The sequence below is a fragment of the Trachypithecus francoisi genome, unplaced genomic scaffold, assembly GCF_009764315.1.
Source record: "Trachypithecus francoisi isolate TF-2019V2 unplaced genomic scaffold, Tfra_2.0 Lachesis_group3, whole genome shotgun sequence".
Classification (NCBI taxonomy): domain Eukaryota; kingdom Metazoa; phylum Chordata; class Mammalia; order Primates; family Cercopithecidae; genus Trachypithecus; species Trachypithecus francoisi.
Genome location: NW_022681468.1, coordinates 149,076,225 through 149,089,391, shown reverse-complemented (window position 1 = coordinate 149,089,391; position 13,167 = coordinate 149,076,225). Strand labels below are relative to the sequence as shown.

The 13,167-nt window shown below is 43.2% G+C and overlaps 2 protein-coding genes across 16 annotated transcripts in view; both read right to left on the bottom strand.

Moving 5' to 3' along the window:
- The window catches only part of MAPKBP1 (mitogen-activated protein kinase binding protein 1), a 55,687-nt gene extending 51,241 nt beyond the window's left edge, over nucleotides 1–4,446 (bottom strand). For 2 of the 6 annotated variants that reach the window (XM_033190500.1, XM_033190503.1), the window contains exons 1-2: nucleotides 2,464–4,444; nucleotides 1,687–1,909 (exon numbers count right to left, since the gene is read on the bottom strand). In XM_033190500.1, the coding sequence (XP_033046391.1) occupies nucleotides 1,687–1,800 (114 nt within the window). In that variant the 5' untranslated portion in view covers nucleotides 1,801–1,909; nucleotides 2,464–4,444. Of the gene's footprint in view, nucleotides 1–1,686; nucleotides 1,910–2,463 lie in introns of all 6 variants that reach the window. The other 4 variants (XM_033190502.1, XM_033190498.1, XM_033190499.1 and 1 more) reach the window with 4 other exon arrangements.
- A 2,376-nt stretch (nucleotides 4,447–6,822) lies between these two features.
- Nucleotides 6,823–13,167, bottom strand: part of MGA (MAX dimerization protein MGA) — a 177,122-nt gene continuing 170,777 nt past the window's right edge. For 8 of the 10 annotated variants that reach the window (XM_033190497.1, XM_033190489.1, XM_033190492.1 and 5 more), the window contains 2 exons: nucleotides 11,741–11,917; nucleotides 6,925–10,755 (listed from right to left, as the gene is read on the bottom strand). In XM_033190497.1, the coding sequence (XP_033046388.1) occupies nucleotides 9,479–10,755; nucleotides 11,741–11,917 (1,454 nt within the window). In that variant the 3' untranslated portion in view covers nucleotides 6,925–9,478. Of the gene's footprint in view, nucleotides 10,756–11,740; nucleotides 11,918–13,167 lie in introns of all 10 variants that reach the window. The other 2 variants (XM_033190487.1, XM_033190496.1) reach the window with 1 other exon arrangement.

Below are 13,167 nucleotides of genomic sequence, written 5' to 3'. Positions count from 1 at the left end.
ATTACAGGGGTGAGCCACCATGACCAGCCTGTGAGGCCTTTCCTAATTCCTCTGAACTGACTTAGGTCGCCTCCCCTGTGCTTCCATTAACAACGTACACATACTTCTAGAGCAGCACTTAACCACACTGTGTTTTAATTGTTTACATGTCTGACTAGCCATAAGCTCTTTGATGGCAAGGGTAATGTTTTACCCATCACTGATTGCACACTTAATAGGCACTCAATAAACACTTGTTAAATGCATTAATAATGGGTGATATTGGAAGTCTTAAAGAATGGCAACATACTTTCTGGATTCCAGACCAAAATTACAGTAAGAATTAACAATGAAGGCTAAACTCTTATTATACATTTCTACTACATACACCATTCCTGGCCAGAAAAAGAGGCCAAATATTTGAGAAGATTGTTCTAACAGTGCTGGTCACTGCCAAGTTACCAGCCAAGAATAAGAGCACTTGCAGTATTAAGAATGAACAGTCATATCTAAAACAATTTCTACATTTCAGGCTTATTTGCCTGCCTCAGGAGAATAGAAACAATGATGAATAAGAGACCTTGGAAGGGTCACAATGTCCACCAATCACAAAACCCTGTAGCAAACTGTGATTCAACACAACTTCTGCTGAAATATACAGGAAAGTTGTTAACCTTCTTACTAAATCTACTCCAGGTTCTGCTAATGAATACAGAGCTGAACTAAGTCCTCCCAGAACCCTGCCAGTTGTACAGTGGCATTCTAAATCATTCCTCATGGGATTTACTCATCACTGAAGAGATACAGGCAAAGCAATACAATGCTGTGGTCTCAAATGCCTCCTCCCAGTAACAACCTCGTACCTCACAAGGCTATTGTGTTTACAGGCTACTAATAAGACACAAAATCTGATCTGATCCTGTGGGAATAAAGCCCTGGTCTCAAGTGATTAAACAAATGTAGTCTACTTCTGGGTTCCCAAAGTTGTGGGGTTTATTTAGTTGAAGAAAGCATAAGGACCAAAACCCAGACAAGTGAAGGGATGGAAAGGAACTTTGCCTCTGAGGATCATCTGCAGCTGAGTGGGATGTGGCTCTTGGCATATAGTGAATGAGATAAGCAATGCTCAAGGGCCATCCAGAACTTTTTGCTGACAGATATCTGGCTTCTTGCATGTTATCATTCCTAAGAAACCAAGATGCTCCAGTTAGCCTCTTGAAGGGCCAAAAAAAATTTGTTTTGACCCTAGGCAAGAGCAATTACCAAGCCAGTAACTCTGACTAGGTGTTTTAGCATATTTCTTTCTGCCACTATAGTATTACATAACCCCAGCTGTTACATTAACACCTGCAGCTACATTAGTCATACCTTAGCCCTTTGTTCCTACTGTCCTCTCCCAAGAAGGGAAACTGAGTCACAGCATATCAACTGGCTTCCCAAGCACATGCTTAGTGTATAGTGAGGCCTCAACTGAACCCAGGTGGCCTTCCTACTATTCACCTCTTCTCATGGATGAATCTCAGCATGCCCACCCCTGCTGCTTTTTCCTTCAATCTAAATCCAAATCATTGCCTGCACAGATCACATGTGATCCTTTACAGTAAACAAGAGCTTCTAGTTATCGTTCCCAAGAAACAGGAAGGTTAACGAGGAACATGGAGCAGGAGAGGGTGGGTTTGGAAAGAGGTGACTCCCAACAGGACTCACCTTGGAGCTGAGGTCCTCTCGTCGGTTTCCTGCCTTATTCCTGCGCAGTTTGATGGATGGAGATCTCAACAGATTCTTGATTCGGCTGGTAATGGTTGACCCTTCCACAGCCATTATGACGAGAAACCCCTTGGGACAGTCCCCGGCACAGTACTGGGTCTTGTCTCAACAGCGGCACTGTCTTCCCACTCCACAGGGCTTCCCAATATGCCCTCTCACTGACCTGAGATGGCAGAAGCCAAGTATAACAGTGTCTTACCTTCTGCCTAGCGAAGTCTGCAGTTTTTACCTCTGGGTATTGCTCTCACCATTTCCCTCATCCCCACCTTCTAGCCCTGCACAGTTTCTTACAACGTCAGAAGGAAAGGCTGGCGAAAAAGGGGGGAAATCCTAAGCCACTAAGAAATGCCAGGCCCACGCCCGCCAGAGGCGTTTAACTGGCGAGATGGATGGGATGGGCCCTAGTTGGTCTCCTGGACGATCTGGTTCCCGTTAATGCCCAACTGTTCCCATGGCAACTGTAGAGTCCAACGGAGGAGGCCGCCGAGACCACCAGGGATTTGCGCAGGCCTGGACACCTGCGCTAGCGCCGGCGGGGACTCGGCGCGGCGGGGCTCGCCGCAGCCCACAACTCGTTCTGCCACGGGAGCCTCCCTCCCCCACTCCCTATCCTCCAGAGCTCGCTCTCCGCCCTCCACAGCGGCTCTGGACCTTTATCTTTCACCCGCCTCTGAGGCCCCTGCTACTCGTCAGCGCCCCCGTTCGGGCCAGCCTCACCAGCCTCGGCGAGCGAGGGCCACCCCGCTCATAGCGCCCTCGGGCATCGCGTTCGGCAATTTCAGCTCCGCCGCTGTAGCGGCAGTGGTAGAGGCAGCAGCAGGAGCTACGGTGGCACGATCGGCTCAAAACGCGAACTACCGCCTGGGCCAAGCTGCGCGCCAGGTGGGCGGAGCCGATGCGAGGGGCGCGGCCTGTAGTCAGGAGAGCGCTTCCAGAGTGGACGAGCAAGATTTACGGGGACGGAGCCAATGAAAGGGCCCAGGAAGCAGACGGCTTGGGACTAGAGAACCACGAAATCCGCACAATTGCGGGTACCGCTTTTAGAGGAAGGTCAACAGAACATGGCTTCAGAATTGAGAGAACCAAGCCTTTTATGGTATTATCAGGCCTGGTCCCCCATGTAACTGCACTTACCAGAGCCCCAAGACGATAACCACGCCTCCAGGGTGTTAATGTTGCCATTTGATAGGCCCGAGGGACCGTAGCTGAAACTCTTAGCTCAGAATTACAAGACTGAGCTACAGTAGGAGCTCTGCTCCCAGCGACCACAAGTGTTGAGATTTAAAGTGCCTGAAGTAGTTTCTGCTCGCAGCCAGTCCGGCACGTAGACTCAACGTGGAAAGGATTATTCTGAATAACGCAATTTAATAGCTAAGAATTTAATAGTGTTTTTGCACTGGGCAACCTGATTGGTCATTATGAAAGGGGAAAGGGTGGCCTTGAACAGAGCTTTGGGCGTGCGGGGGCAAGAGAAGACAAGTGAATATGCTATGTTAATAATACTGCAGGTTTCACGGTTTCTTTAGCCTCCGACGTCCCATTGTGCTTCCTCAGCTAAAGCTGACCAGCACTTCGTTGCTCCAGATCTTTCCTCGTTCCATTTACTTGTGAATCCTTTTCTCTAGGGCTGTTCCTTGCTGAGGTCACTGTCGAGCTTGCTGATACTAGATCGAGGGGTAGTTTTTCTAACTCATGTCGGGGGAGGCAGAGGGAATACACGGAAATGTTACATGAAATATGTATTTCCTCTGTATTCTCCACTTACTATCATAAGAAATTATGAAAAAGCCTAACCCAGAGACTTGGGCCCCAAGGGAATAGTACACTAGTGTGTCCGTCTCACCCTATCCAGATCTTTTGAATCCCTGTGATGACATGTGTCTGCAAGAGGGAAGAACCTCTAAGAAATTATTATACCTTATGAAAAAGCCTAAGCCAAAGACAAGGGACCCAAGGGAATACTACACTGGTGTATCTGTCTCACCCTACCCAGATCTTTTGAAGCCCTGTGGAGAAGACATGTGATAGCAAGAGGGAAGAACCCGTAAACTCATTGCTTGTGTACAAATGGTGAGCCTTGTACAGCCAAGTGGCAAAGCACATATGTGCTTTTGTATACTGTAGCCACATACTAAAAATGAGATTTGTAAAGCTCACAAGTTGACATGGAGATGATGGATGTCATCTCCTAGAAGACCAACTGGCAATAGCATGTGGCCTTCTTCCCTTCAACCATGCACTGCAAATATTATGAAACATAAAATACGATTTTCAAATGTATTTCCCAAGTCTGGAGGAAGAAGGCAAGAACCATTAGCTACAATGTGCAAGAGATACTTGGTTCCCTCAACCTCTTGCTAGTTACATGATGCAACCGCTCCATGGGAGTAAAAGCTAATAAATGGTGCCACCTGGTGTCTTTACTCGCATGCTGCAGACCACAGCAGCTGCCATCTCCACCCATGAAACTAGAGTAAAAATGTCCCAAAGAGCCATCCCTAATCCTCTCCAGATCATTCTGGTGTCCACTAACGGTTTTCTCACCTAATCACTTATGGCCAGGTAACGGTTTACAAAGTATCATTGGTCATTTCTTTCATGAAAAACAACTGAAAGCAGTGTAATGAGGATTTCTTAAGTCGGAAACCTGGGTACTTTCTGTCTTAGGCCAAAGCCACACTTTTTTTTTTTTTTTTTAAACAGAGCCTCACTCTGTCGCCAGGCTGGAGTGCAGTGGTGATCTCAGCTCACTGCAATCTCCCACTCCCGGGTTCAAGCCATTCTCCTGCCTCAGCCTCCCAAGTAGCTGGGATTACAGGCACGCGCCACCATGCCCAGTTAATTTTTGTATTTTTAGTAAAGACAGGGTTTCACCATGTTGGCCAGTAGGTCTCGATCTCCGGCTCATGATCTGCCCGCCTTGGCCTCCCAAAGTGCTGGGATTACAGGTGTGAGCCACCACTCCCGGCCCACACATTTTTAATTCTTCACAATTCAGTCCAACTTTTATTGTCTAGGTACTATGCTGCCTTTGAGATACCAATATAGAAATAGGCTATAGGCTATTCCCATTCTTCATGAATTCCTCAGAAAATAACAGTCCCAGGTCTAATGTGAACAGAAGCATTATTCACTTTTCTCCACTCAGATTTACAGCCATTGTATACATTTCAATGACCACATGATCCCATTAAATTATAATACCATATTTTTACTGTACCTTTCCTATGTGTAGACACACACTTATCATGTGTTAAAACTGCCTATGATATTCAGTGCAGTAACATGCTGTACTGATTTGTAGCCTGGGAGCAACATAGCCTAGGTGTGTGGTTAAGCGACGCCATCTAGGTTTGTGTAAGTACAGTCTATGATGTTTGCAAAACAAAACCACCCAAGGTGCATTTCTCAGAACATATCCCCATCATTAAGTGACGCAAGACTCTACTTGCCATCCCAATCCTCCAAAATGCAGTTAACTCTTCGTATTTCATCATCCATACACTATTTAACACTTTATTCTGCTTTTATATGTCCTAAATATCTATACGGTGTTTGCCAGCTTCTGAAATTCTAGATGTCTGGGAATAGATATTATATAGTTCTGTTTAGCACTATACTCATTAGATCAAATTTTAAAATTCACCCTAGGCATAACATGCAAATAAGGTACAATTATAAGATCCTGGGAAACAGGCTAAACATTTGCTCATCAATTCAAATATTTATTGAGCACCTTTACATGCAAGGCACTGTGCAACAGCTGAGACCAATGATTGCAGTTGGAAACAGAATGGATCTCAAAACCATGCTTCCAAGACTGCTTTCCTATTTAGTATCTTTTCTACCAGCAGTTTACAATAGAAATTAGTAGAGTTTAGATTTCTCAAAATTTCCAACTCATCCCATAGTCTTCCCATCCTCTTAATGCACTACCATCACTATTCTACTCAATACTTAATGTGTAAGAGCAGCTATGCCTCAAATAAAAAGTTGTACTTACCAAATTATTTCCCCCATTCCAAAAAAAAAGCATTTTAACTGATTTTTTTCCTCCAACTGGCAGTAAGTCTGAGTATCTTAGCTTTAATTTTCTCTGCACCTAGATATTTGTGTCCACGTAAAATTTCATTAGTAGGCCAGGCACGGAGGCTCACGCCTGTAATCCCAGCACTTTGGGAGGCCGAGATAGGTGGATCACAAGGTCAGGAGATTGAGACTATCCTGGCTAACACAGTTAAACCCCATCTCTACTAAAAACACAAAAAAGTTAGCCAGGCGTGGTGGCGGGCGCCTGTAGTCCCAGCTACTCGGGAGGCTGAGGCAGGAGAATGGCGTGAACCTGGGAGGCGGAGCTTGCAGTCAGCGGAGATCGCGCCATTGCACTCTAGCCTGGGCGAGAGAGCGAGACTCCGTCTCAAAAAAAAAAAAGGAAAAGAAAAAGAAAAAAAAATTATCTAAACCACTAAACCCAAAATAACACGGATTGTCTGCCTTTCTTGTGTGTTCAAAGCATTTTCAAACTTGTTATGGAAGAGCCTAGCATCAAGGATTTCATCCATAATTCCAGGAAAAAACTATTCCATTTACTATAAAATTACACAAAGTGAACAATTTGTATGAAGCTTATATAACAGGACTTGATCTGTTAGTAACCTTATTAAGAGTAGCTGGATGTCTAAAGGATTCCTTTAAACATTTTTGTTAACTGTCAAACCCTTTAACATATCCTCCCTTAAGAACACCTACTGTCCTTTACCACTAAGACTGTGTTTGTGTACCTTTACTCCCCAAGGTTAACAGATAAACTGCCTTGCTCATACTGACACTAGAATGATTTTAGAATGACTTCTAAAACAAATACTTGCCATCAGGTTGCACACAATTTTGAAGCCTCCATGTAAAACATGCTACAAGGATTAGAACACCAAAAACCTCCTCCAAATGGCATATCAGAAACTTTGAGAAAAGGAAAGGATTCCTATGATAAAACCATTTCAGTGGCAGCTCTCTCGAATATGTCTTAGGGAATTAGATTTCTCTACGCCAAGTTAGCACAAACCTCCCAACACCAAGTTCTGCTTTAATTATTTTAACTGATTTATTTCAGGTTTATATATTCTACCTTTCAATCACCAAACTTCTGTTCTTAGATTTCTAAAAAAATAGTCACTTTTTGAAAGCAGAAAAGGAAAGATATATATATTTAATATATAAAAGAAAATGCTAAATCTGACATAATTATATTCTTAAAAACATTCCATTTATTTACAGGTGTATAAAAAGGCGAATTATTGGTCTACTGAGATCATGCTTCTTATAGTGTTAGGGTGAGAGCTCACTGTCTTCCACGTTCCTCAACTCCTCTCACTCAACTTCACCTTTCATAATCACACATGAAATATTCATAGATCAGTTCCCCCTAGGGTAAGGTTAAAGGGTAGGAGTTTTTGGAGATTTTAGATTTCTGTCAAGACTGCAGGACTGTTCTGAAGACTAAGCCCTCCTCAAATTATCCCTGACAACATTTAGTTCTAAGAGGTCTTGAGAACACAGTATCTTGGGGGTTAGAATGATATCTGCAGCCTTCCCCCTAAAACGCCTGGAATCATCCCTCATTTTCATCTTCATACAACTCTCATCAAGAGTCAAGTATCTCCAATCAAGAATCATTACCTATTTATCTATTTTCTTCTTTTTTTTTTAAAAAAAAGGAAGTGTTAAGCTAAAATGGTCCTTCTTTTCCTGAGGATTGTTCACTCACTTGCCTGCTCCTTGGCTGACCCTCAAAAGCCACAAAAAGAGCCTTGGGAAATCAGGAGGAAATGTAGGGAAAAGACAAGCAAGAAAATAATGGGAAACTGCTATACCTGAATTAAAGTACTAGCATCTCTAAGGACAATTATTAGCAGGGGAGACAGGTGCTGGATTCCTTGGCTAAGGCATTGAATGAAATCTGCTGGGTAAAGAGTGGAAGGATAATGAGAAGCTGAGGAGCACTCTTTACCTACTTCAAGCTTTAGTAACCTTTAGAGGAGGGAAGGTTAAGTGCTGATGAGCAGATCTAGAAAGGCAAGCAGCACAAAACCAACGAGAATTTGCTCCCACTGCAATTTGCAGAGGAAGTTCTTCCACCGTTTTCAATCTGTTGATTACCAGAGTTAACAGGGAACCAACCATGGAAATAATAATTCACTGGCTAGATCCAATCCAAAGTTGGTCTCACAACCTAGGTCTGAAAATACGCTGAGTGGGATTTGGGATAAACAAGACAGGAGATACAGAAGAAATAGCATCACCTAGGCACGGCCCAGGCACTGGAAGCTCTTGTGTTAGTGTTGTAACAACACAAGCAAATCCTGTCAGTGAAGACAGAACAGCGGTTACATTCCAAAATATAATTATTTACGAAAGGCAAAATGCAGCAGCTAAATCCCAGTCTATACAGTTTCAGAATAGTGATTCTTGCCCCCAGGAGTTTCCAAGAGACCCCTCAAGTGCACCATGATTATTTACAAACTAGATAGGAAACATCATTTCTATACTCAATACAAATCTCATCTTCTAGGTTGAAAACTTCAGCCTTTGAGAAATCTATGAAAACAACTATACAAAAATATAAATATCTTTACAGACTGTCAGTCTTTCATATCCTGACAGCTAATGAGTGAAAAAGCTCTACACATCACTGAATCCATGGTTGCAGATAAAAAATATATCTTGTGATTCAAATACTGCCTTATTTCCCTGGTAAAGAGTGCCTACTGTGACTTTTCTTTACATCCTGTGCAGGTAATAGTGAATGAAACCTTCAAGCACCAGGAGGCTGGTTTGATTTGGGAAATTTCCAGCCCCATGATTTTTTATTTTGGCCACTGTCTCTGGTCTGGGGGGATAATGCATTTTATTTTAGCCGTCTCTTGAGTGACATAATTTGTGGAAGGGGTAGGGCTCCTTCTGTGCCTACCTCCAAAATATATATTCCCAGTAAAAATCCCTGGTACTGCGAAATGAGCTTTTCAATGCCCACAAAAATAAGGAAGAACTACTCTTTTTTTAAGATCTCAAAATATTTAACTTAATAGTAAAAGTTAAAAGCATCCCTACTTTACCGAAGGCTTGAATTTGTTAATTCTGATTGAAAAGGTGAGGGAATGGGAGCTACTTGGGATATGAAAAAAGAAAATTTTGCTGAATGACACAAAGTCCTTCACTTTGGTATTCCATGGTACACATCCTCTCTCTCCCTATTCTTGAAACATCAACTAAAAAGTATCTCTTCTGGATCCCTTTGCACAAGTCCATCACATTCCTTAGATTTCAGACTTAATTCAATAGCTACAAGCTACAGTTCAGTCCACAGCAACTCCAAAGTTGCAAACAGCTCTTTCGCTTGTGGGGGAAGAACTACAAACCACTGTGGAGTCAGAGTCCTGTTATAAATTCCTTGGGTAAGAGGGGCACCTCGTGTTCAGTAATGGATCACATCTTCTTAGAGAGGATGAGGGGACCCAGCACCACAAGTGAGGTAACACATTTTAACATGATCAGAATTTCAGAGTACTTCTTAATACCAGGGTCAGCACCCTACCCCCTTTCTCCCATCATTATCCACTGCATCATCCAAGTCAAGGATCCAAGTTCCAAGACACAAACAAACAGACGCCTGCAGAGAAAGGAGGTGAGATCAATTTCCCCTCACAGCCTGGCTTCTGCTTAAGGACAAGTACGTTCATTTCCCTGCAGAACTTGGTGAGGCCCCCGAGTTGCCCAATTTAGCCACAACAGGTGCCAATGTAGGCATCACCTTGCTTTCCCGGCCTTCTGGGTCATTCCCTGTCAAGTTCATTTTGTGTCCAACTGACCCAACTTTGGCAGCTATAGGTGCCAAACAAGGCATCACCTTGAGACTCTGACCATCTGCATCACTGGAAGGATTAGCTACTTTTAAACCTAGAGGGGCCAACTTTGGCATAGGCCTCCACAAAGTATCTGTGCTGTTGCTGTTCTCCAGGCCAGTCTTCATGTGTAGGGTGGGGGGTGAGGACACACTTTCAGGCTCTGCAAGGAGGCCAGAAGTATTCTTCCCTCCATCAATAGCTTTTTTGTTAGAAAGGAGGGAATCCTTTATTTCAGAGTCAATAACAATCTTAAGGACATCTGGTTCAGAGGCTGGTTCTGCAAGTTGTTTTTCATTCTCAGAAAAGTCATCATCTTCCAAGTGCAAGAGGAGGGGACTGATAGAGTCACTCTCCCCTTGAACATCAGGCAACTCTTTCAAACCAGTTCCCAAGTGCTCAACCTGGAAAGCTGCTCTGTTTCCAGAAGTAACCTTACTGATAAAAGCCCGCCGAGCATCCCCTGGGAACTCTGTATCCATAGAGCTGGGTAGTTCAGACAGGCTAACAGAGTCATCATTTAGTTGTTGATTAAGGAAGGCAATTTCATTGAGCAGTGAAGTCAGTGTCTCATCAGTATCATCCTCATCTTCCATGTTAGTTAGCAGTTCACTGGAATCAAGAGCTGCTTCCTCTATAGCTGATGTTACTTTCCTCAGTTCCATCTCTATGCTTGAGTCCTTGAGATCTTTCATCTTTAATTTATGAAATGAAGACTCCTTTGACTTCACTCTCTCCCCTCTTGATTCACCCTCTTTCCATTTATACTGAATCCCTCTCATATCACCAGAAATCTTTTTAGGTAAGAACTCTTGTGCTTTCTGCATACTGGAAACGTCAACTATTTGTGGATAACCAGAATCTTTGTTTGCCAGAAAAACCTGCGTTGGACCCAACATCACTCTGCCATCTCTGTTTCCTCTGCAAGAGATTCTACTCTTATCCTCTAAGGAATTATCTTCATTCCTGACGGTGTCTTTCAGATGGTCAGATGGCTTGCCATCAGGAACTTCATGAGGATATTTGCTGCCACCCATATCTACCAAACCTCCCTCTGTGGCCAATGATGTCACATTAACAATTCGTGGCATCATAAATAAGTCGTCGTTTTCTGAAAAACAAAAATTAAAAAAAGAAAAATTCATTTAGATCTACAGAGTTAGCATCTCTCTCTCTCTCTCTCTGTCATACCATATGACCATCTTAGGGAGTTGTAGTCTAAATTCAGCACTCTACTTTTATCAAGAAGATGAAAGAAGTATCAGTTCTTCAAATTACTGACCTAACCCAATAAGAAAAAACCCAACTAAAATCCAACCAAAAGGCTCTTTCCACCATTTTTTAAAGTTCCATTTAATTATTTTATAGAAATGCTCCCCCAAGTTAATTCTTGTCCTAAGGCAGAACTACATCTTGATTCTGTTCACCCAATTAACTGCTACTTAGCACAGAAAATGAAGCCCTAGAGGCAGCATGGGAACCAGGAAAAGATAAGTCCTCCAGAGTGAGTTTGACAAGAGGTAGTAGAGACAAGGAATTTTGGCTGGCAATAGCAATAAAGTAACGAGGATCCTCATATTACTAAAGAGACCCTTTTACCTTAATAGACCCTTACCTTTTACCTAATATTATTAAAGAGACCCTTTTACCTTTATCACCTAATCACCCAAGTGAGAATTCTCTTTCAACTTTACCCTTTGCCCCAAAACAGAGTAGTGCTCAAAGTGAATGAGGCTCGTAATGCAGGAGTGTTATCATCTCGGAGTACCACAAGAAACTGACAAGTATTTATCAACACCAAGACCTAAGACCGTGATCATTTAACATCTTCCTTTCCCTCTGGCATATTTTTTATTCTTCCTCTTAGAAATTACTAGAGTTCACAAAATGTTGCTGAATACCAGGTGTAAAACACACCAAACAGTACCGTAACTCAAGCCAAATATGTTCTAAAAATAGGGCCACCTCTTACCAAGGCAAATGCCAACGGAATAGCTCTTTTTCATTACAGAACACATCCAAAGCCTTCCTTGGTCACTGTGAGATGCTAGAGATAACTTTATCACTTCCCATAGAGGACAACAATTAAGACATACCTGGTAGAGCCACAGCACTACTGGCAACTTGAGGCTTAAGATCAGATTCTAAGAGATCAGGAGAAACAGTTACCACTGGTCCTGAGAATAGGGGACCTTTCAGGGTGAGCAATTGCCCTTGTGGAGTCATCACAAGATTGGCAGAGGTGTGTGGAGTGTTCGAGGGTGAGGTATTTTCTGCAAGAAAGATCAGAAATTAGTTACAGATAAAAGGCAGTCACAGCTGGGTGTGGTGGTTCATGCCTCTAATCCCAGCACTTTGGGAGGCTGAGGCAGGCAGATCACTTGAGCTCAGGAGTTCAAGACCAGCCTGGGCAACACGGTGAGACCCCATCTCCATCTCTACAAGAAAAAAATTTTTTTTATTAAGTGGGTGTGGTGGTGTGCACCTGTGGTCCCAGCTACTAGGAAGGCTAAGGTGGGAGAATTGCTTGAGCCCAGGAGGTCAAGGCTGCAAGCGAGACACTGCATTCCAGCCTGAGCTACAGAGTGGGGCCCTGTCTCAAAACAAAACAAAACAACCACACCATATTTTTCTGGCTCATACACTGGGCTATCCAAACATCCAAAGAGTAAAAAAGAATATACCATTTTTTTTTTTTTTTGAGACGGAGTCTCACTCTGTCGCACAGGCTGGAGTACAGTGGTGTGATCTCGGCTCACTGCAGCCTCCACCACCCAGGTTCAAGTGATTTTCCTGCCTCGGCCCCCCAAGTAGCTGGGACTACAGGTGTGCACCACCACACCCGGCTAATTTTGGTATTTTTAGTAGAGACAGGGTTTCACCATGTTGCCCAAGGCTGGTCTCAAACTCCTGAGTGCAAGCAATTCTCCTGCCTCTGCCTCCCTGAGTGGTGGGATTACAGGCATGAGCCACCGTGCCCAGTCAGATATACCATTCTCTAAGAATATAAGTAACACATAAAATCAGTATAGCTTTACTTCCAAAATCAAGATGGTAATAAGAATTTAAGACCAATTTACTTTGGCTTTGGTTTTTTTTTCTTTTTTCTTTTGAGACAGAATTTCGCGCTTGTTGCCCAGGCTGGAATGCAATGGCACGATCTCAGCTCACCACAACCTCACATTCCACCTTCAGGGTTCAAGCGATTCTCCTGCCTCAGCCTCCTAAGTAGCTGAGATTACAGGCATGCACCACCACACCTGGCTAATTTTGTATTTTTAGTAGAGACAAAGTTTCTCCATGTTGGTCAGGCTAGTCTCAAACTCCCAACCTCAGGTGATCTGTCAACCTCAGCCTCCCAAAGTTCTGGGATTAAAGGCATAAGCCACCATGCCTGGCCTATTGTTTCTTAATAGCAATGTATTAGTAAGTGATCTGATGAAAAATAGAGCCTGATTTGACAAAATTAAATTTTACAAAAAATTTTCCATTTATTGGTCTCAACTAGACCCAACTTCTTAAA